This window comes from Erythrolamprus reginae, chromosome Z, assembly GCF_031021105.1.
Source record: "Erythrolamprus reginae isolate rEryReg1 chromosome Z, rEryReg1.hap1, whole genome shotgun sequence".
Lineage (NCBI taxonomy): Eukaryota > Metazoa > Chordata > Lepidosauria > Squamata > Dipsadidae > Erythrolamprus > Erythrolamprus reginae.
This window is the reverse complement of record NC_091963.1, coordinates 133,894,945-133,919,131: the sequence shown is the minus strand read 5'-3', so window position 1 is coordinate 133,919,131 and position 24,187 is coordinate 133,894,945. Positions and strand designations below refer to the sequence as shown.

The window sequence follows — 24,187 nt, the reverse complement described above, 5'->3', positions numbered from 1 at the left end:
TATTTATTTATTTATTTATTTATTTTATTTTGTCCAATACACAATGAGGGTTTTAGTGGGTATATATCTATATACACATAGTAAAATACATGATGAAGGTTATAGAGGAGATACTCATAGTAAAATATATCTAAGAAAGAACAGAAGAGAAGATACAGGAATAAAACATATCAATGAAAGAATAGAAGAAGAGATATAGGAATAGAAGAAAGGTATAGGAGATATAGGAGAGCAATAGGACAGGGGACGGAAGGCACTCTAGTGCACTTGTACTCGCCCCTTACTGACCTCTTAGGAATCTGGATAGGTCAACTGTAGATAATCTACGAGTAAAGTGTTGGGGGTTTGGGGATGATACTATGGAGTCCGGTAATGAGTTCCATGCTTCGACAACTCGGTTACTGAAGTCATATTTTTTACAGTCAAGTTTGGAGCGGTTAATATTAAGTTTAAATCTGTTGTGTGCTCTTGCGTTGTTGTGGTTGAAGCTCTAACTCTCAGTTCTAACTTCTTCTTGATTTCCATGTGCTTGATGTCAACTTGAAGGATTCCCAGATACAGGTAATCCTCGACTTAGAGCAGTTCACTTAGCAACCACTCAAAGTTACAACAGCATTGAAACAAGTAGTTTATGATCATTTTTTTTACATTTACAGTTTTTGCAGCATCCAGAGATCAAAATTTAGATGCTTGTCAGCTGGCTTATATTTATGATAGTTGTAGTGTCCCGGATTCATGTGATCACCTCGATCTTCTGACAAGCAAAGTCAATGTGAAAGTCAGATTTACTTAACAACCGTGTTACTAACTTAATAATTGCAGTCAGTTAGTTGGGGGAAAGATCAAAAGCAACGTGAGAAAATATTATTTCACTGAAAGAGTAGTAGATCCTTGGAACAAACTTCCAGCAGACGTGGTTGGTAAATCCACAGTAACTGAATTTAAACATGCCTGGGATAAACATATATCCATTGTAAGATAAAATACAGGAAATAGTATAAGGGCAGACGAGATGGACCATGAGGTCTTTTTTTGCCGTCATTCTTCTATGTTTCTATGTTTCTATGATTCGCTTCACAACTGTGGCAAAAAAAGGTCATAAAATGGGTCATAAAATGGGGTGGGCTACTGCCCAGATGGGGGGAAATGCAGTGGGGTACCGAAAATGGAGCTCCACCTCAGGGCACCCAATTTGCACTGAAAGATATTGAAAAAAAATGCAGGGCATCCTACATAAACCACAGCAACAGTGTGGTAGTAAAAATTTTGGTAGCCCTTCACTGGGTAAAACTCACTTAACAAATGTCTTGCTTAGCAACAGGAATTTTGGGCTCAATTGTGGTCATCAGTCGAGGACTACCTGCCTTTTTAATGAATTCTTAATCTACACTCTTCATGTTATTGTTATTATATTATAGACCTCTGCACTAGCATCCAGATTTACAATGGATTTGGCATTTTTATTCACCCATTGCAGGAGAGTCAAACTTAAGACTTAGATCTGGCCCACGGGGTTGCCTTGGAATCAGCGAATGACTGGCCTATGGTGCCTCTGCTAGTGAAAATGAAGCTCACGAGGACTGTGCATGCCCCCTGCGCTCTGTTTTTACTGGCTGAAGGTTACAGGAGGCCATATCAACCAAAAACAAAGTTTGGGAGCCCGATTTTGCTGGCAGAGTGTTTGAGCCACCACAAACGTCCCCAACACAAGTGACATCATGCTGGCCATGCCCACCCCAGCCACACCTATCCCCCTCCCCCTGAGATCAAACATGATGTGGCCCTCAATGAAATCAAATTTGATACCCTTGACCCATTGAGACCATCCCAAAGGCTTAAGATAGGCAGAAGTTGTTGTTTGATGATATTAAAGGCATTATTATTATAATTTATATTCTAATACTATTAAGCACCAAATCTGACAGTCTCAAAATGGGTGAGCAGTGTGGTTGGGCAGTAGGAAAAGCAAGTAGGATGCTTGGCTGCATAGCTAGAGGTATAACAAGCAGGAAGAGGGAGATTATGATCCCGCTATATAGAGCGCTGGTGAGACCACATTTGGAATCCTGTGTTCAGTTCTGGAGACCTCACCTACAAAAAGATATCGACAAAATTGAACGGGTCCAAAGACGGGCTACAAGAATGGTGGAAGGTCTTAAGCATAAAACGTATCAGGAAAGACTTTATGAACTCAATCTGTATAGTCTGGAGGACAGAAGGAAAAGGGGGGACCCGATTGAAACATTTAAATATGTTAAAGGGTTAAATAAGGTCCAGGAGGGAAGTGTTTTTAATAGGAAAGTGAACACAAGAACAAGGGGACACAATCTGAAGTTAGTTGGGGGAAAGATCAAAAGCAAAATATTATTTTACTGAAAGAGTAGTAGATCCTTAGAACAAACTTCCAGCAGACGTGGTTGGTAAATCCACAGTAACTGAATTTAAACATGCCTGGGATAAATATATATCCGTTGTAAGATAAAATACAGGAAATAGTATAAGGGCAGACTAGATGGACCATGAGGTCTTTTTCTGCCGTCAGTCTTCTATGTTTCTATGTTTCTAAGTCAAGGCAACTCCTTTCTTGTCAATTTAAGCTTTCTAGAAGTATCTGCTCTCATGGCACCAGGCCAAGGAGATAAGACATAATTAGTGCACCAGTGTAGTTGAGTGATCATAATGTTGGATCAGGATGGGGAAACCAAATGAAGGTTCTACCTAGTGATGAAACTCAATAAGTAACTTCAGGTTAATTGCTAGTTCTCAGACTAACTTATCTCACAGGGTTGGTCTGAGGATAAAACAAGGAAGAGGGAATGCCTGTCTTGGTTCTTTTCAGGAAAGGAAGGAGGTACAGGTATGAATACAAAAAAACAAAGATGGGATTAATCTATTAGTTTTGCTTTCTCCTGTACTTTTTTTTTTAAGAATCTATTTTCAATCTTGCAGTGTAGTGAAATATACTTTTGATGCTGTTTATATATTAACTTGTGATTTTTTTTGAAGAACTTAAAAACAAACTTAGCAAAATTCTCACTAATGTGCAACGGTCAAAATGCAATAGATAAATGTATTTCTAGCAGAGAATGGACTATGTTGTGCCCTCAAAACGTCGCTACAGAGCACTGCACACCAAGACAACTAGACACAAGAACAGTTTTTTTCTGAATGCCATCACTCTACTAAACAAATAATTCCCTCAACACTGTCAGACTTTCTACTAAATCTGCACTTCTATTCTACTAGTTTTTCTCATCATTCCTTTCACCCATTTCCTCCCATGTTGACTGTATGAGTGTAACTTGTTGCTTATATTCTAAGATTTTTATTAATATTGCTTCTTCATTGCTTATTTGACCCCTATGACAATCGTTAAGTGTCGTACCACACGATTCTTGACAAATGTATATTTTATTTTATGTACGCTGAGAGCATATGCACCAAGACAGATTCCTTGTGTGTCCAATCACACTTGGCCAATAAAGAATTCTATTCTATTCTATTCCATTCCATTCTATTCTATTCTATTCTATTCTATTCTATTCTATTCTATTCTAACAGCTTCCTAATATTTAGTTACCAGACGATGCTCAGAAAAAGAAGAGGTTTTGTCCCACTTTTAAAAGGAGTTGCCAATTCTGTAATTTATTAAAACAACATCAACCATAACCCATCTGTGAATGAAATTCTCATTACATCCTAGATGAGATTTTAATTTGTTCCAGTAGGGATTATTCTGCCTTTTTTTTTTTAATGAAGCCTGAGAATTACACATAGCATCTAAGCTCAGAGAGAAACTGTTTAGCAGTCCCATTGTCTGTGCGTGCGTGTGCAAGAATGCTCAAACAAATTCTTATTGCCTCAAGACAGAGCAAATAGAAAGAAAAAAGCTAATGAGGGAGAAGAGATACAGTACTTTGCTACAGCACGTCAGCTTTCCATAACCTCCAAATTGAATTTCTGGCTGTTATAGCTGTAATTGGACATATCTGGAAGGTTTGGAAGATCCCCCCCACACCGCTTCTTAAAGTAGCAAATAGACCGTGAACCAAGACGATTTCAGTACCAATTTTCTGTCTGCCACTCCATGCCGCTGCTCCTTCTCTTTCTCATTGTCAATTGTTCATAAATCTTTTCCCATTTTCAGAGAACACAACTAATTCTCCTGCCTGAAAGGAAGAATCCTTTGAATTTGGTTCTGCCGCCAAGTTTCACACTTATTTTCAGACCTTTCCTGTTATCTGCCGGGCCTCACGATGTTCAAAGAGTATTTCCAATATAAAGGGATCAGTTTTCCTCAAATCATCTATGCGGAATCTGTGTTGCAGATGGTAGAAAAGGATTTCCAAGTCCGAGATGACGATATTTTCAATGTCACTTATCAGAAATCAGGTAGAATTTTTTGAGCTACTTGGGGGGAGGGAAAATGCTTCAGATTACAGGGTGATAGCAAGTGGAATATATTTGGTGTGTTATTTTTTAAAGGAAAAATAGAATTAGTGTTCAATTTAGTTTCCATATGGGATCTAACCTTTAGTAACAGCAAAACATTTTTTCAAAAAAACACTGCTTTGGGAGGGGGGAAAAGTAATAACAAAAAACAACAGCAGACAGCACTAGACGTTAATACGTGACATTTAAAAATAGTTAAAACCTTTAAATTTGTTTTAATATTTTATATTTTAAAATATTTTAACTTGGAATAAAGCACAGGATTGGGGGGGGGCAAATGGATGATATTATATGGCATGAGATTAAATAATAATATGCATGGTATCCTTTGGAAGCATTTACATGCCACCTTACTACTAAACAGAAATAAATAGTTTTTAAAAGCTCAAAGATGTATGTAGAAAACTTCAGATCAAGCCAAGGTTTTTCAATCTTGACAACTTTAAGGTTTGTGGGCTTCAATTCCCAGAATTCTCCAGCTTGGTTGATTGGGGAGATTCTGGGACTTAGTGAACTCTATGCATCTTAATTTGCCAAGATAGAGAAACCACATTTGGAGTACTGTGTTCAGTTCTGGAGACCTCACCTACAAAAAGATATTGACAAAATTGAACAGGTCCAAAGACGGGCTACAAGAATGGTGGAAGGTCTTAAGCATAAAACGTATCAGGAAAGACTTCATGAACTCAATCTGTATAGTCTGGAGGACAGAAGGAAAAGTGGGGACATGATCGAAACATTTAAATATGTTAAAGGGTTAAATAAGGTCCAGGAGGGAAGTGTTTTTAATAGGAAAGTGAACACAAGAACAAGGGGACACAATCTGAAGTTAGTTGGGGGAAAGATCAAAAGCAACGTGAGAAAATATTATTTCACTGAAAGAGTAGTAGATCCTTGGAACAAACTTCCAGCAGACGTGGTTGGTAAATCCACAGTAACTGAATTTAAACATGCCTGGGATAAACATAAAATACAGGAAATAGTATAAGGGCAGACTAGATGGACCATGAGGTCTTTTTCTGCCGTCAGTCTTCTATGTTTCTATGTTAAACACTGAATTAGACACTAAGGGAGGTCAGCTTTCATAGACAGGAATTTTCTTAGTTCTCTCAAAAGAACTATTAATATACATACTCTACAGGTATGCACATACTTACTGTATGTAGTTTCTGAGATAAGGAGGAGATTATGTATATAGAAAAGCACTTTTGTTGTTCAGAATTAAGCCGAGCAATTGTATAATTGGGATTCTGTAGATTTCTGGGAAGCTGTGTTCGTATTGCAGCTAACAAAGCGAGGGAACAACAGAAGGAAAATATCAAAAATATACTTAGTTCACCATTGGCTTCCCCAGATATGGGACTCCTACTCCCAGAATTCCCTAAGTGGTGTGGCTATTGCTGCACACATCTGGATAGGTCAACCAAAAGACTTTTCTAATTTTGATTTGATTAGGCCTTGGCAATTCCATCCAGATCTTGGATGTTTGACCTGGTTTTGGTAAATATTAAGAGAACAGGTAGCTATCAAAACACCTAAGCAAGGTTTTCTACCCTGGAGTTAAGAGATATACAAGTAATCGAAAGCAAATCGTAATGGATCCTGTTGTGAATGACATGGTGTTAAGTGAATCAGTGGTCCAGTTTTGCCGAAAACTGGAAGTAAATGCTAATTTTCAGTAAAATTGTCATAAAATAAGACACAACAGCAGGATGCTGCAAGCGGCCGGTATAACGTAGTCCAATTGCCGAGCATCAAAATGTGTTTAAGTGATTGCAAGTTGTCACATGATCCAGGTTGTACATATACATCTGTCAAAACTTCAGATGGTCACTAACCAACTGGTCATACGTTATACCCTTTACGATTTTCTGACAAGCAAAGTCAATGGGGAAGCCAGATTCACTTAACAACTGTGTTACTAATTTAACAACTGCAGTGATTTACTTAGCAACTGTGGGAAGAAAGGTCATAAAATGGGCCATTATATATGTATGTATGTAGGTCTTGGCATGTTTGAGTTTCTTTCTGTGTAAGTTTCAGAGATTCCTGGCGACGTTTCGACGAGGTCCCACTCATCATCTTAAGGCTGATGCTTTCGGCTTTGTGCTCGGGCGAACAAAGCGTGATCTGAGCTGCCATCCCTCTATAAATACTGGTGGGTGGGTGTGGAGTGTTGGCTCAGCTGCTGCAAGCTGAGGACTCTCTGAAACTTACATGGGAAGAATCTCAAATATGCCAAGACCTACATACCTGTACCCGTGAAAATCTACGATATGAAACTGTATATATATATCTACCTGTATATATCACATGTTTTTGCTGAATCCAACAGAAAAAAAACATATACCTGTATATATGTATGTATGTATGTATGTATGTATGTATGTATGTATACATATACATACACTGCTCAAAAAAAATAAAGGGAACACTTAAACAACACAATATAACTCCAAGTAAATCAAACTTCTGTGAAATCAAACTGTCCACTTAGGAAGCAACACTGATTGACAGTCAATTTCACATGCTGTTTTGCACATTCAACTTTGTACAGAACAAAGTATTCAATGAGAATATTTCATTCATTCAGATCTAGGATGTGTTCTTTGATTGTTCCCTTTATTTTTTTTGATATACCTGTATATGTGTGTGTGTGTGTTTTCGTAGATTTTCACGGGTACAGGTATGAGGGTCTTGGTATATTCAGGTTTCTTCCCGAATATACCAAGGTTCTGAAACTACACGGGAAGAAACCTGAATATACCAAGACCTTCATATTCATATATATGTAACACATTTTTGCTGATAATGAAAAGGAAGGGAGGGAGACAAATGTATATGCAGTCTTCGGAGAGGGCCGGCATAGAAATCCAATTAATAATGATTATAATATATACGTATATATTGAAAGACATAAAGTAACTAGAATTCCGATGGATTAAACGCTTCTTTCTTGGAATGATGGGGACTTTTTTAAGGAACCGTGTGGATGCTGGAGATTTTAAGCCTCATCCGTAGCAACGGAGACCCTACCTGGTGCCAAACCACACTCAATTGGGATCGAGGTCCCTGGTTTGAGACTGTGGCAGGATACAGGACAGCTCTGAGCAACAAATCGCCACGCATTATTAGCTCCCACCTGCCTGCCCATCTTTTTGCCAAGTCTTTCTTCAAATCCAAAGCTAAGGTAGGAGGGAAATTATGATCACGGCAGACTTCCATCTTACTGTAACTCTAACCATTGTTCCAGCGGAGGACTTCCCTATTGGTTCGAAAGTGCGTGCTTCACTCATGCCCACACCATCATTATACATGATTTTTCACCCTCTGCGCATGTGGAGAAGGCTTTGCGCATGCACAGATGATTGAAAAAAAAGAAAATTGTGACATCTAAATAGGTGGGTGGAGCCTGGTGTTGCCGCTGCTACTGATTCGCTGAACCACCAGCGGCTGCCACTACTGGTACACACAAATCGTGTTGAGTCGGTAGCATTTCATCCCTGTATTGCTCCATTAGTCAGCTTGGATGACTGTGTACAGTTGCGATTAAGGCCTAGTGTGGTGTATTCTGTCATTGTGAGCCACTCCGAGTCTCCAGAGAGGGGCGGCATACAAATCTAATAAATAATAATAATAATTAGTTATGGGCGAACCGAACTCACACAATTCGGGTCCATACCGAATTTTGCGGTGTTCGGTATGCCGAACACGAACCCGAAATGGAATCCAGGAAGTGATCACCCTGGCATCCTTAGCAACCTGCCAGTGATGTAAAGCTCCACCCCCAGAATCTTTTTGTGGGAGGGATTCCCTGTTCGGGTTCGAGTTTGGGTTTGGTTCAGGTTCGGCCAAATTTTGTGTAAAGTTTGTCCGAACATGCCAAACCCTAACACCGTTGGGTTTGCCCATCAGTAATAATAATAATAATAGTAATAATTGTTTCTTTAAAAAAAAACACCTTAGACTGTCCACGGTTGACCTCTCCAGATTCCTAAGAGGTCAGTAAGGGGTGTGCATAAGGGCTCTAAAGTGCCTTCTGCCCCCTGTCCTATTGTCTCTCCTATATCCCATATATCTTCTCTTCTATCCCCATATCTTTCTTCTATTCTCTCATCGATTTATTTTATCCTATATTCTCTCCTCTATTCTTTCTCTAATTCTGTTTCCTCAAAGGTGTCCTCTATTACCTTCATTGTGTATTATTGTGTATTGGACTAACTAACTAACTAACTAACTAACTAACTAACTAACTAACTAACTTTGGTTTATAGAGTGATGTTATGTCTAATTTTTTCACATCTTCCAACCATCCCCCATTTTTCTGTACATAGATAATCTACACAGTCAGGAACCCCAAAGACGTCTTGGTATCTCTCTATCATTTTGCTTCAATGTTTAACCCCTATAAGGACCCCGGCACCTTGGATCAATTTCTGGAGGGCTTTCTAAAAGGAGATGGTAAGCGAATGGATATAGAAGAATTTTTTTGTCTTCTTCCGTCCCCATATGTCGATGTTTCTCTCAATCTTCCCATCTAATTCTTCTTGTAATTACAGTGCCTTTTGGATCCTGGTTTGACCATGTTAAAGGTTGGATGAATTTGAAGGACAAAGAAAACTTCTTCTTCATTACATACGAGGAGTTACAAGAGGTTGTTAATTATGTTGTTTTGCTTGTCAGTTCAACTGGATTTTATGGGTGTTACGAGCAGGGATACAACCACTGGGAATACTGGATTTGACTGAGATGGTCAGATTCTGAGGGTAATCACCCCTTTGGTGATAATCAGGAGGGATGACTCTCATTCTTTTACAAATCCTTGGCTAATTTTTGTTTTTAAATTTCGTCAAGCATGTCAACTTTAAGACTTGTGGACTTCAACTCCCAGAATTCTGGCTCAGGAACCCTGGGAGTTGAAGTATACAAGTTTTAAAGTGATCAAAGTTAGAGACCCCTGTGTTAGATAACAAATATAAGTATTTTTGTAGAGTAGAAGACACACCATTTTACTCCCTAAAAGAGGCTGAAAATTGAGGCGCACTTTATACTCTGATTGTAGCTTTTCCCCCCAGCCCTAACTAGCTGCTAACAATACAGTAGTACCTCTAGATACGAGCTGCTCCACATGCGAGTATTCCAAGTTACGAGCTGAGATGCGAGCAAAATTTCTGTTCGACACCCGAGCTCAAATTCGGGATACGAGCCGAGCGTCCACTAGGTGGCGCAAGAATTCCATCTTTTCCAGTTATCTCGGCGCGAAAAGCCAAATCTAAATGCATTGGTTCGAGATACGAATTGATCGACATACGAGGTTGGCTCTGGCACGAATTAAACTCGTATGTCGAGGTACCACTGTATTCCCAATTCTTACCTTGCAGGATCTTTTATTGTTTCTCTCAACGAAGAATATTTTCCAAGTCCTAAGTCTTTGCAGGGGGTTTTTCATTGTGCTATTTGCTCTGAATAAGTTTCTTCTAGCCCTAACCAGGTGCTAATGATTTTCTCAGCTCTTAGCGGCTTGCAAGCTCTTTCATTGTTACTCTCTGCAAAGAATGCTTTCCAAGCATTCTGGGCAGGGTTTTTTTTCATGGCTTTACTTACTCAGAATGTTTCTTTCCAGCCCTAACCAGGTGCTAATGACATTCCCAGCTCTTAGCAGCTTGCAAGCTCTTCCACTGTTACTCTCTTTGAATAAGTTTTTTTTTAGCCGTAACCAGGGGATAAAATAATGTGCTGAATCTGATCAGACTAAGGATGCTAGCCAGATGAATATTTGGTAGGCAGATTCCCTCCACCCCATTTTCCTTCTCCAAAACTAAGGTACATCTTATATTCCGGTGCGTCTTATACTCCGAAAAATACGGTAACCATGAATACATGAAATGGATACAAATAAAAATGAACATTAGGACAGGGACAGTAATTTAACTTAATTTAATTTATTTTAAATTTATAAGCCTCCCAACTCCTTGCGGACTGTGGGCGGTGTACAACAGATAAAAACAATATAAAAAACAATATAATTTAAAACCCCAAGACAAAAACATTCATTACTTGTAGGCCAGTGTTAGATGATGTTACTCAATGGCCCCAGGCCTGCTGGAAGAACCAGGTTTCCACAGCTTTCTGGGAGGCCAGGAGGGTGGGGGTGTTGCAAATCTCCAGAGGTAGCTGATTCCATAGAGCCGGTGCCACCACAGAAAAGGCCCTCCTGGGGGTAAGTAAGTAAGTAAGTAAGTAAGTAAGTAAGTAAGTAAGTAAGTAAGTAAGTAAGTAAGTAAGTATGCACACCCCTTCAATACTTTACGGTCTCCAAGATGCAAAATGTCTACAGAGGAGACCTTCCCACCTCTCTGTGTCATGAAGACATAGCTTATTTTCTGCTAGACCACAAGTTGAGTTTATGAGTGATTATTTATCTACTCACTATCAAGTGACTTTGGACAGCTTATAATGTCCATAAATAACAGTATATTATTTGCTAGTTTTCAAGCAAAATATATTTATGAGTACAGTTTTCTTGTTCGCTCAGTAATCACAGTACCTTTGAATCATAGTTCCCTCTAAGCTGAGCAGTGAGCAATTGCTCACTTAAAAATCATCATCAACTCAGAGTTTTCCAAACCTGCCCAGAAGCCGAGAGGGAAAGAGTGAGAGGGAAGGAGAGAGAGAGGAAGAGAGGAAGAGAGAGAAACAGATAGAAAAAAGAGAGGAAGGAAAAGAGAAAGAAAAAGAATGGGAGTTGGGAAGAGAGAAAGAAAATCAAAATCTAGTTTGAAACTAGCTCAACTATTTAAGTGGCATTTTGATATTGATAGAGTTGCCCTATTATGAGCTCACTGTTATAGACACACAGTATTTTATTTTGAAATTCTCTGAGGCAAAACAGGGTGGGTTTTTTATTTGTTTGTTTATTTATTTATTTATTTATTTTTTCTGTGCCGCCCAGTCCCAAAGGGACTGCCACTCAGACACTATACTTTTCTGCCCCCCCCCCCCCAAAAAAAAAATTAGAGGGAACACTGCTTTGAATGCCTGGGTTCTCACAGCAATCAAAGCCAGGGCTAATTCAACCACAGGGCAATTAGTTCTGTTCTGTTCTATTCTATTCTATTCTTTCATTCAAGTATGCATTGGTAGTATGCAAAGATATAACAATGTTTATATACATGATGCTAGTAAGAGAGAAACAAAAGGACAGGGGACGGAAGGCCCTCTGGTGCACTTATGCATGCCCCTTACTGACCTCTTAGGAATCGGGAGAGGTCAACAGTGGATAGTCTAAGGGTAAAGTTTTGGGGGTTTGGTGATGATACTACAGAGTCAGATAGTGAGTTCCGTTCATTAACTACTCGGTTTTCTTCGTTTTTTAATTTAATTTTTTTAATTTTAATTTTTTTAAATTTTCTTTGTTCCCATAAAAGATTGAACCAAAAACTGATCACATCACCTAGGTTTGGTGTGGGTTGTTTTTTTTTTTTTAGTTAGATGAAACCATATAAGTTTATGATTAATTTTGTCATAGAGGTATATGTACCGTGTATCAAGTTCTTGGTTCTCTCTGAACTTGATTGTTTCCTTGGAAACATTTCATTACCTAACTAGCAAATATCTTCCACATGGAGTTTTCTGCTGATAACAATGATGATGTTACCTAGTTGGGCAATAAAACTGTAAGCAAACAACCAAGCTCAGCAAGCACTTAAGACCTCTGCATGGTAGTTCAAACCTGAGATATATTCTCTTCTATTGCACTATGTATGTTTATACAGGAATATGTTATAGAAATGCCAAGTCTTAATACATGTACAATTCAATGGTCCATTTAATATGATACCTTACCAGTTAAGAAGGGAATGAAGATGACTGAATCTCTATGATCCAAATGTTTGTCTCTATAAAACAGTGGTGGCCATAATAATAAGCACTTTATAATCCATGCTGTAATGAAAAAGAGATGATAGTGACTGGCTAGGTCCTCCAGTGCAGAAAGGAGAATTAACACATTCATGGTGTCAAGATATGGCCAAGGGCAGGGATTATTATTATTATTATTATTATTATTATTATTATTATTATTATTTATTTATTAGATTTGTATGCTGCCCCTCTTCGCAGACTCGGGGTGGCTCACAAGACCAACAAAACAATATGTATAACAAATCTAATAATTAAAAATCACTAAAAAAACCTTATTAAAAATAAAATATACACACAAACATACCATGCATAAACTGTATAGGCCCAGGGGAGATGTCTCAGTTCCCCCATGCCTGGCGGCAGAGGTGAGTTTTAAGGAGTTTACGAAAGACAGGGAGAGTGGGGGCAATTCTAATCTCCAGGGGGAGCTGGTTCCAGAGGGCCGGGGCCGCCACAGAGAAGGCTCTTCCCCTGGGTCCCGCCAAACAACATTGTTTAGTCGACGGGACCCAGAGAAGGCCAACTCTGTGGGACCTAACTGGTCGCTGGGATTCGTGCAGCAGAAGGCGGTGGTGAACCCTTTTATCCTCAGGTGCCGAAAAAGCTTGGGCACCCACTAACGCACATACGCAAGTGCCCACACTCATAATTCAATGCCCGGGGAGGGTGAAAACAGCTTCCCTCGTCCCCAGGGGCCCTTTTTAGCCTGTTTCCCAACTTCTGGTAGGCCCAGTGTTTTGCCCTCCCCAGGCTCCAAAGGCTTCCCTGGAGCCGGGAGAGGGTAAAAGCATCCTCCCCCATCCTCCCCGAATCTCTGTGTGAGCCAAAAATCAGCTGGCCGTTGAAGCTGAGCTAGGGCAACAGCTCACGTGCCAGCAGATATGGCTCCGCGTGCCACCTGTGGCACCCGTGCCATAGGCTCGCCTATAAAAAAGAATGGTTGGCTTCTGACTTTGTACTAAATCCTCAACTTGTCCAGTTCTGGTTGTGCTTGTTGTGTTGGCATAATGCATTGGGGCAGATCAAAAGACATCCAGTTAAACATTGCTCAGCGCTATGTGTAAATCTAGTTAATGAATGTTGATGCTTTATTGAGAAAGCATTCTGACAACAATATTGTGGTGAAGGCCTGGGGGCATAATGTTCCCCTCCTTGGATTAGAGTTTCTCCAACGGTGTAAAGGCATTGATGGTTTGGGAAGAAATATGATAGTTAAAACCGAGCTTGAAACGGATTCTGTCCTGAGCAGAACTAATGATGCCATCATGTCACAATTCAAAGTGTTGGTTATGACCTATAAAGCCCTTCATGGCACCGGACCAGATTATCTCAGGGACCGCCTTCTGCTGCATGAATCCCAGCGACCAGTTAGGTCCCACAGAGTGGGCCTTCTCTGGGTCCCGTCAACTAAACAATGTCGGTTGGCGGGGCCCAGGGGAAGAGCCTTCTCTGTGGTGGCCCCGACCCTCTGGAACCAACTCCCCCCAGAGATTAGAATAGCCCCCACCCTCCTTGCCTTTCGTAAGCTCCTCAAAACCCACCTCTGCCATCAGGCATGGGGGAATTAAGATAATCTTTCCCCCTAGGCTTCTACAATTTATGCATGGTATGTTTGTATGTATGGTTGGTTTTATAACAAGGGTTTTTAGCTGTTGTAATATTGGATTTTTACATTCTGTTTTTTGTCACTGTTGTTAGCCACCCCGAGTCTACGGAGAGGGGCGGCATACAAATCCAATTATTAATAATAATAATAATAATAATAATAATAATAATAATGTGTGTGCCATCCAGCGTGGTTTTCAGGCTGTCTTGTCTGGTTGTTCTCCAGGATCTCCGAGGGAGCGTTGTTCGTATCAGCCAGTTCTTAGGCAAAGACTTGGACGATGCCGCCATTGACTCTGTGGTTGCAAATGCCTCCTTTGAATGCATGAAGAGCAATAAGATGTCTAACTTCTCTCTCACGCCGAAGTTCATCATGAACCAAAAAAAGAGTGCTTTCCTTCGCAAAGGTAATTTGCCATCTGGATTTGCCTCAACCACGGAGGTCTTTTAAGGCAGTGGTTCCCAACCTTGGCCATTTTCAGGGGTATGGACTTCAACGTTCAGAATTCTTATCACTGGCCATGCAGACAATGGGTTTCTGAGAGCTGATGTCCCACAAACCCAGAGATGGCCAACGTTGGGTATATTATTTACAAGGATGCCACCAAATCCCAACCTCATTGCTTTCCAGCTACAGGGATTTTGAGCTGTAAGACCTGGTAGGATCCTCCCCTGTCCTTCCAGTTCCCTCAGCTCCTTTCTGAAATATTTTATCACATTCTCATTTATGCCACTGTGTTCATATCCTGTGTTGAAATCGAATGATTTTCAAGATTAGCTTTATTCAGCCTGATTCTCTTGCTTTGGAGCTCTTAGGACTCACAATTCTGGGGGTTGAGGTTTGGCTTGTCTGCAGAGGACCAGGTTGGTGAAAAAAAAAACACTTTAAAATATAGTGTATTAATTATAATGGGACACACAGGTATTAACATTACATAGTCAGGCCTTCTGTCATTCTCTAGTCAACAAATTAGTTTGTCCCAAGGACTGTATTCACAGCTTTGCAGCTGGTGTTGATCAACAATTTGGCTCCGATTGATCTACCTAGTGACACAATGTTTTTCTTGGAAATCAGGGATTCAACTCTTCAAGGTATCCCTAGTCAGTAGGACTAGAAGGGTGGAGACCTTGATTCCTAGTTTTATAGTTTGTTATACTTAACTGTAATAGTTAAGAAAATTGACACATGAATCTTTTCCTTTAATGGTTTGATCATTTGGTTTTTTATATTTGATATCTGCATAGATAATACACAGCAACAAAGTAATCTTGATAGCATCATTCTTAAGAATGTATATCAAGGGCCAAGTGATAGGCACTGATATAGAACTGGAATTTCTATATTGCATGTAGAATACAATACAGAAGTATGATTTCTGAATAAATTTCCTCCATGTAGAAGAAACCCCCCCAATAATTTAGAAATCCAAACATTAAAATTAAAATTTCAAGAACAGCCCTCCTTGCTTAATATTTTTTAAGAGCTACAAGAAGAATCTATATTTATCCCAAAGTGAAATAACCCTAATTTTAAGATAATAATCTCCCTCCAAATTAAGATTATTCAGAAAAATATTGTCTATCTCTATTTTTGTATTCTTAGTCAATTTAAGATTACACTCTTATATTTCAGGGCAAATTATTTTTGGTAAATACCGTAGAATACTTCCCCTACCATGCCTGGCTCTAATTATTTTGTTTTTGGTTTCTAGGGATTTCTGGAGATTGGAAGAATCACCTGACCAAGGAACAAAGTGAATATTTTGATCAAGTCTACCATGAGCATCTACAAGATTTAAGTGTCACTTTTCCCTGGGACAAGAAATAAATTTGCCTTTTTTCCAGTTGTTTCCCTCCATTACTGGACTGAGTAGTGACTTACCAGGATAGTCATTGTCTAGTGCAAGATGTTGTAGATTAATGGGGACATCTCTGGGCAGTAAGAGAAGTTATTCAGAGGGTTCTCCTGAATTTCGTGGGAGAACGAAAGTAGGAGATGACAATTATTAAGGCCAGGAAGTTAGATCTCAGGAATACGTGGGATGGGGTGGATTAAAATCCCAGAGGTAACCAAACTATAATGCTGATATCTTAAGTCTCAAGACACGGTTTTGAACCTACATGGTGCTGAACATGTTGCTGAAATCAAGCACATCTGAATTTGGTTAGTGCCTGGATGGAAGACTAACCTACTCTCTGTGAACCCCCCCTATCCCTGATGGAAATTGCATTGTAAATATAATATAATAAATAAAGCCAGGCAATCAACGCTTCTTTATTTTAAAGAAGCACAGGTGAACAGATCTGCTCCTCAATTCATCCTGGGTTTTTGATTCCTGTTATCCTGGGGAGATACGGCTGACTCCATTATCTGTAGCTGTGGCCACCTGGGGTAGAACTTCAGGGAATAAGCCGAACATTTCCTGTTGCCATGACAGTTCTGCTCCTTTGTCATGGTAATAGGCCACCACATCTTGACTCTGCCCCAACAGGAGACCAAGGACAGACCAGGTATTTAAAGTAAAGCAGGGTTGGAGCCACTTTCATTAAGTCAAGGGTAACACTTGGTTAGTATTAGATCGGTATGTAGGAGCTGTGCTCCACAAAAAGAGGAGACGTCAGATAAAAGAAGTGAGCTAATTGAGGGGAAGAATGGAAATACTAACGTCAAGCAATTAACTCCTTACTCCTTATATATTTGAGAATGTGGATTTTAGTTAAATAGACTTTACAATTCAGGGGTAAATTTTGAAAGTATTCTTGGCGGGACAGGACATACCCATGGTTCAGGGCAGTAAGGACAAAGCTTTTTTGGTGTACGTGCCACGGGGGGGGGGGAGCATGGGAGGGGAGTTGTCGTTTGTGTGTGCCCACACCCATAATTCAATGGTACAATCCCCCGCAAGGCCCTCTGGAGGCCAGAAATGGCCCATTCGCCAACTTTTGGTTGGACCGGAAAGCCTCCCCTCCCCAGGTTCCAGAGCCTTCACCACTGGGGCAGATTCTTATTACCCCTAGTGTTGGGTGAACCCAACGAAGTTCAGGTTTGGCGAGTTCGACTGAACTTTGCCATGAAGTTTGGGTGAGTTTGCAGAACCAGAACAGCTGCAGCGCTGCTGCGGCGCCCTTTTCCGTAAAAATAAACGAGGAGGTGGGGGATTCTCCACCTCCTTTTGCTTCCTTTTATTTTTACAGAAAAGGATGCCGCAGCGGCGCTGCAAGCAAAAGGAGGTGGGGAATCCCACGATGGATTCCGGGGGCGAGGCTTTGACGTCATGAGACTCCTTTCTCTCCGTTTCGGTTGGTCAGGAAGGAGTCTCCATGACGTCAAAGTCCCGCCCCCGGAAGCAAAAGGAGGTGGGGAATCCCACGATGGGATTCCCCACTCTCGTCCCAAGCGGAGGCGCTTCGTGGTGTTCAAGCGAACACTGAACCCGAACTTTTTAAAAAGTTTGGGTTCGGGTTCAGCATGCCAAACACTACAAAGTTCGGCACGAGCCTGAACTTTGCAAGTTCGGTTCGTCCAACACTAATTACTACTGCTACTGGTGCGCTGTGCATGCAGCTTTGGTTAGCTTGCATGCACGCATGTGCTTCCCAGTGTGTTTTTTCTTCTGCACATGTGCAGAAAGCAAAATCCCTTGAGAGGATGCACATGTACGTGTGATTTTATTTTATTTATTTTATTTATTTATTTAATTGGATTTGTATGCCGCCCCTCTCTGAGAACTTGGGGTGGCTCACAGCATATACAAAGAGACAATGGGACAATTAATCCAATTAAAATACATAAAAATAATCTTTAAAAATTCTAACTTTAAAAACTTTCATTAACATTAATTCAATAAAATCATACTAAGAACATTCATTGGACAGGGGGGAAAGATCTAGTGACCCCTGGCCTTGCAACAAAGATGAGTTTTTAGGCTCTTTCAGAAGGCGAGGAGGGTGGGGGCAGTGCGGATCTCTGGGGGGAGTTGATTCCAGAGGCCCGGGCCCCCAACAGAGAAGGCTCTTCCCCTATGCCCCACCAAGTGACATTGTCTGGTCGACGAGACCTGGAGAAGGCCGACTCTGTGGGACCTCACTGGTCGCTGGGATTCATGCAGCAGAAGGCGGTCTCGGAGATAGTCTGGTCCTGTGCCATGTAGGGCTTTATAGATCATAACCAACACTTTGAATTGTGTGCGTGGAAGCAAAAAATTCACCGCAATCGCATTGTGTCCACTCACGAGACTTTGCTTCCTGAACATGCACAGAAGCGAAACCACGCAAGATGATTGAATCTGTTCGTGCAGTGCAGCGATTGCTACTGGTGCGGTATCCTTTACGGTACATGTAGCAACCCGCTACTGTTCTCCACCCTACAAAAGCCAGAAACCACCCCTTTGCTGCCTGGAAGTCCCATTTTTTTTGCTCTCCCCAGTCTTCAGAGCCTTTCTAGGAGCCTGGAGAGAGGACACAAAGAGCCTACCCACCCCCTTGGAGCTGAAAACAGACTGTTTCCCGACTCCTAGGGGCCAAGAAGGCCCAAAAATCAGCTGGTGCATGCCGGACCTGAGCTTGCGTGTCCACTACTATGGCGCCCGTGTGCCACTTGTGTGGCACATGTACCATAGGTTCACCATCCTGGTTTAGGAGATATATGTCATCCTGGGACTGACAATGTTACACCCAGTGTTGGGCAGCAGCCAGTGCGCTCTGGTGCTCTGTTCCGATAGGAATCTCCGGGATGCCTGTGCAGCTGCGCACCCCTGATGCATCTCCGTGCAACATTTGGCTTCTGCATATGCACAGCAGGTGAAATCTTGTGCGAGGGTGCTCGCGTGAGATTTTGGCAGTTTTGGGCAATTTTTTACTTCTGTGCATGTGCGGATGCAAAAATATCGCCAAAAATTGCCAAAATCTCACTCATGTGCACGTCCTCACATGAGATTTTGCTTTCTGCACATGGCAGAAGTCAAATCTCTTATCAACGTGCCCGTTGGGTGCACTTGCACCCACGACGGCCTCGGCGGGCGCATCGGTCGGAGGTAAGACCAGCGGCCCTTCACTAGTTACACCCATTACTTAGAGCAGTGTTTCCCAACTTTGGCAACTTGAAAATATCTGGACTTCAACTCCCAGAATTCCCCAGCCAGCATTTGCTGGCTGGGGAATTCTGGGAGTTGAAGTCCAAATATCTGGGAGTTGAAGTCCAAATAGGTAATGCTGAGAAAGATTCCTGGGGGTATCAGGAGGTTTCAATAAAGAGTAAGGAACAGGAAAACCGAATTGTCTCAGTACTGGAGCTTAGAGAAGTAGATGCCGTTATAAAGTGAGTACCAAAATTCTGACTACCATGCTGTGGGCGTGGCTTATGCATTTTGTTTCAACATCTTTCCATGCAAATTGGGTGTTCTGGGGTGGAGCTCCATTTTTGCTACCCCACTGCGTTTCCTCTGTCCGGGCAGTAGCCCAACCCTGATTATCTACTTCAATGTTTCCCAACCTTGGCAACCTGAACATATCTGGACTTCAACTCCCAGAATTCCCCAGCCAGCATTTCTGGGAGTTGAAGTCCAGATATGTTGGGGAATTCTGGGAGTTGAAGTCCAAATATCTTCAAGTTGCCAAGGTTTGTTTGTTCATTTGTTCATTTGTTCATTTGTTCATTTGTTCGTTTATTTATTTATTTATTTATTCAATTTTTATGCCACCCTTCTCCTTAGACTCAGGGTGGCTTACAACATGTTAGCAATAGCACTTTTTAACAGAGCCAGCCTATTGCCCCCACAATCCGGGTCCACATTTTACCCACCTCGGAAGGATGGAAGGCTGAGTCAACCTTGAGCCGGTGACGAGATTTGAACCGCTAACCTTCAGATCTATAGTCAGCTTCAGTGGCCTGCAGTACAGCACTCTACCCCGGCTCATGTAGGGAAACACTGTTCTACTATATAAAGTGTATGTACACACACGCACACACAGCTCTACTAAAATTATATTCAACCTCATTTACTGTGATACCTGGAGCCCAGAAGGGGGGAAAAAAAAATCAAAATTTTGCTACTGGTGCAGCGTACCTGATCATACCTGTAGGAGCCCACCACTGCCATTATATGACTTCCTCTTTCCTCCTGTCACTTGAGCATCTTTCTAAGATGCAGTTGTGCCTGAGTGTTTCTGCCTCTTAGAGCAGTGTTTTTCAACCAGTGTGCCGTGGCACACTAGTGTGCCGTGAGACATGGTCAGGTGTGCCGCGAAGCTCAGAGAGAGAAAGCAAGACAGAGAGAGAGAAAGAGAACAAGAGAGAGAGAGAGAACAAGAGAGAGAGAGAAAGCAAGAGAGAGAAAGAGAACAAGAGAAAGAAAGCAAGAGAGAGAGAGAAAGAGAGAGAAAGAAAGCAAGAGAGAGAAAAAAAAAGAGGGAGGGAAGGAGAGAGAGACATAGAGGGAGGGAGGGAGGGAGAGAGAAAGAGAAAGGAAGGAAGAGAAAGGAAGGAAGAGAAAAAGAGGAAGGAAGGAAGAGAAAGAAAGAGGGACGGAGAGAGAAAGAAGGGAGAGAAAGAGGGAGGGAGAGAGAAATAGAGCAAAAGGGAGGAAGAGAGAGAGCGGCTCAAAAAAGGTTAAAAATCACTGTCTTAGAGAACAATACCGAATTCAATATCCACTTTCAGAGTCCAGAGCTCTCATTAGGAACAAGTTTCACAAGAGGGCAGCAGAATCCATCTTTATGGATTTTCCTGCTGGCTAAATCTTAGGCTGATTCATACTTAATTCTTTTTTCCTCCGGTAATTCTGTCTTATGGGGTAACAGCTTTACACATAATTATTTCTGATGGCCCAGTTTCTCAGTTCTTGCTTTTTGCACCAGGAAATGACTAGCCTCATGGGAGCGGTGCTTAATAAGGTCACTCTAACCATTTATTTCTGTTCTGCAGAATGTAAATCTCGAAATCCACCAGGTGCTTCCCTTTTTTTAATGTTGGAAAAGCAACTCCTGCCAGATCTTCACGAGGCAATTAAATTGCTGTGAATCCCAATGTGCTGGAAGGCTAGAGCATATATACTCTGTGGATGGGCAGAACGAATAGTAATAAGGAATAATCAAAATTAAGTTTCTAATCTCGGCCTTGCATTTTGGGACCAGTTTACTCGACGGATTTACTCAGTTAAACCTAGACATCTTCAGAAGCGGTTCCCTGGCCTTCAGAAAAGATCTTGTCTTAGATGAATATCAGTGTTTGCACTACAGTTGTACAACTGTACTGTACCTAATACCCCTGCTTTGTTCATCTGTTACATTTCCACCAGTCATTCTACCAAATTCAAGGCGATTTATCCAGGGACGGGCTTCGAAAATTTCAGCAACGGCCGAAAACTTTCAAAAGCCAAAGCTTCCTCGGAGCTGTCGAGAGAAGCAGGGCACCAGCGCAACGTCTTCCCCAGGCTCCGGAGGCTTCAAGGATGGTGAAAACTGCCTCCCCCAGGCTCTGGAGGCTCTCTGGAGCCCTCTAGAGGCCAATTTTCCTCCCTTTCTGAGCCTCTTTGCGGGCTCTGCTCTTACCTCGCATCCAAAATGGACCGTGTGGAGAGTCCTGGGAAAGGCAGGCTTGGGTGGGAGGCGTCAGCTAGGGGTGGGATAACTGGCCATAATATTAACTACATATTCTCCCCAACCTGGGTGAACCCATAGCAGCCCACCCAGGTTTTATCCTTGTTTGAGATAGGTTAGGCCAGTGCTTCTCCATTATTTTCTGTTACGCCACATTTTAGGAAGAAATAAAAATTTTGCATGACGCCAAGTCTCCACTGGGACAATTGTTTGCAATATTTGGCATGTTTTTGATGAAAAACCCAAGCAGCTTATCAGCATGGTTGGGGTGTAATGTGTTTAATTTATTTTTAATTTTTTTTTTCATGCTGTCCGCTGCCAACATTTTTAGACACAGTAAACCTATCGGCCTTTCCTAGTCTCCCACCATAGTCACAGTGAAGCCAAGTGCTACATATGCTTCTTCATATTTCCTCATCTTAGCTTTCGGGAGACTTAGGTTTGTCTCATTATCTCCGTCTCTCTCCTCCTTTCTTTTCATCCCTGTTAAATATTTTTCCATGGTGTGTCTTAAGGATTTATTATCTGCACTTCATATCTCTTGCTCTGTGCTGTGAGCTATTATTCGGTGCAAAAAGCTTATATTCCCTGCGGCAACCCCCCCATATTCCCTGGGGTCCTGTGCCCCGCTGGCATCACTCTACCTCCTGGGGGTGGTGGTCCTGTCCCACTTTTTGAGAAGCACTGGGTTAGGCTGAGAAACGCAACTGGTCTGAAGTCACCAATGAACCCTGAGATGGGATGAGAATTCAAATTTGGATCTTTAGATGTTCATCCAACCCAATTTCTAATTCTGAGGCAGGAATGGAAAAATCGTCCATTGGATTCAAATGCAGTGAAACTTTGGTGACTTACCAAGGTCACCATTGATTATTTAATCCATAAGTTATGGAATTTGCTTTGTCTGTTTTGTGTCCCCCCAAACTAGGAAACTGATGGAAAAAACCTCACAATCCCTAGATAACCACAGCTTTTGATGGAAGTAAGATTGACACAGAGATCGCTAAGAAGTCATCCCAGATCCTTGCTTCTTTTCATGCAGAAGTGATCGTAGATTTGGGGATCAGTTTTTCTTTTTAAATATCATCAGCAAATGCCCGATATAAAATCATCTAGGAAGCACTTGAGTGTTACTAGTTGATATACAGCATTGAGAAAATAAATGTTTGATTTATTATCTTCCCAATACTGTATATCAACTAGTAAAACTCAAGTGCTTCCAATCCATGCCAGTAGGATTTCTGAAAGACTGGAACAATTTTTTGCAATTCTTTGAGGAAAGGAAATTATGAATGAATTTTAAAACCCTTGAGGAGATCTTCATGTGCTTATTACCCAGGGATTGGTTTGCAAAACCAGATCTGCCTTCAGTTCAATCTAGTTTTAAAACAGAGGTGAAAGTCTGAAATCGACTTGCTTCCAAAGCAAGAGCTCTTACCACTGCTTTGGCATTTAAAAATGTGTTTAGTTAATGGACCTTCGAGCTGCATCAAACACCACCTCGGGAAGTCCCATTTTCACTTGCAGCACTAAATTCAGATGTGTGAACAGGACGAGTATTTAACAGGGAGAGGGTTGGGGTGGAGTGACCAATAGATATGATACTCAAAGAGGATTGAGCTTATGGTGGAGAGTTGTGACAGAATTGTGATGGAATGAACCGCAGATATGATTCCCACCCAAGTGTTTGTGAACATCAGGACTAGTTCACTCGTAATGGAAGAAGAGACATCTGCAGAGAAGCAGTGAGAAATATATGAAGAACACACAGGAGGTTTCACATGGGAATATCTGGCACGCTATCAGTTAGCAAAAAAAGGCTGCCCTTTGTTTTTTTTGAAGTTGGGTTGATCTGCCAGTTCAATCAGATTTCAAATGTGTTATTTCAAGCAGCCAAAAACCCAGAGGGCCAAATCTGGGATCACTTCTATCTTTTTGATGCCAGATTATTTCAACTATCATTCATTATACCACATTGGTGAGTGGGTGGGAGTAAAATAATATTTTATCAATTGTTCTGGGAGACTAGTGGAAGGGCATTATATAAAACTTTTAAAGCAAAAAGCCTACAGCCATAGAGCTGGTAGATTAATTTTGTACTTGCAATGGTCCCCTTGAGTTTTGGGAAGATATATATATTTTTATCAGGATCTCCAAACGCCCAGCATAGCTTGTGCGTAGAGTTTATCCATAAACAATTCTCCATGGAGCTGTTATAAGGAACCTTAATTCTGAACTGAGTAGGGGGGTTGTCATTGAAAAACTGAGTCTGCAGAGTTCTATCTAGGAAGGATGACTAGGCTTTCTCTGTGTGGGGTAGGGGGAAGGCACATGTTTGCTTGTGTGTGTGTTTGCGTGTAAATGTAGTATGTAAGAGACAGAATGTGACAGGGGGGTCCTTGGTTTTTGTTGAGCTTGGTTGTTTTCTTGCAGAGAACAAAATCCAATCAAGCAACCACCAAGAATATTCCCACCATTACAGACAGGGCTTGTATATAAAGAGAGAGTAAACCCCGCTCCCTTCTAACATTGATGAAGTTACCTAGTTGGGCAATTAAATGTCCACAAAAAAAATAAACCAAGCTCAGAGAGCACCAAGGGCCCCCTGCCG

General features: G+C 41.4%; 1 protein-coding gene across 1 annotated transcript; it reads left to right on the top strand.

Moving 5' to 3' along the window:
- The first annotated feature begins 4,163 nt into the window (after positions 1 to 4,163).
- Positions 4,164 to 15,808, top strand: LOC139155014 (sulfotransferase 2B1-like). Its single transcript, XM_070730198.1, has 6 exons — positions 4,164 to 4,392; positions 7,434 to 7,642; positions 8,787 to 8,913; positions 9,012 to 9,106; positions 14,207 to 14,387; positions 15,693 to 15,808. The coding sequence occupies exons 1-6, from the start codon at positions 4,257 to 4,259 to the stop codon at positions 15,806 to 15,808; spliced, it is 864 nt and encodes a 287-aa protein (XP_070586299.1). The 5' UTR covers positions 4,164 to 4,256.
- Positions 15,809 to 24,187: the final 8,379 nt, after the last annotated feature.

Bases quoted from the DNA above. Each gene is read 5' to 3' on its own strand.
- LOC139155014 (XM_070730198.1), top strand. From the start codon at position 4,257: ATGTTCAAAGAGTATTTCCAATATAAAGGGATCAGTTTTCCTCAAATC. The intron at 4,393-7,433 runs GTAGAATTTTTT...GACTTTTTTAAG, and splicing joins TGTCACTTATCAGAAATCAG to GAACCGTGTGGATGCTGGAG. The intron at 8,914-9,011 runs GTAAGCGAATGG...TTGTAATTACAG, and splicing joins GGGCTTTCTAAAAGGAGATG to TGCCTTTTGGATCCTGGTTT.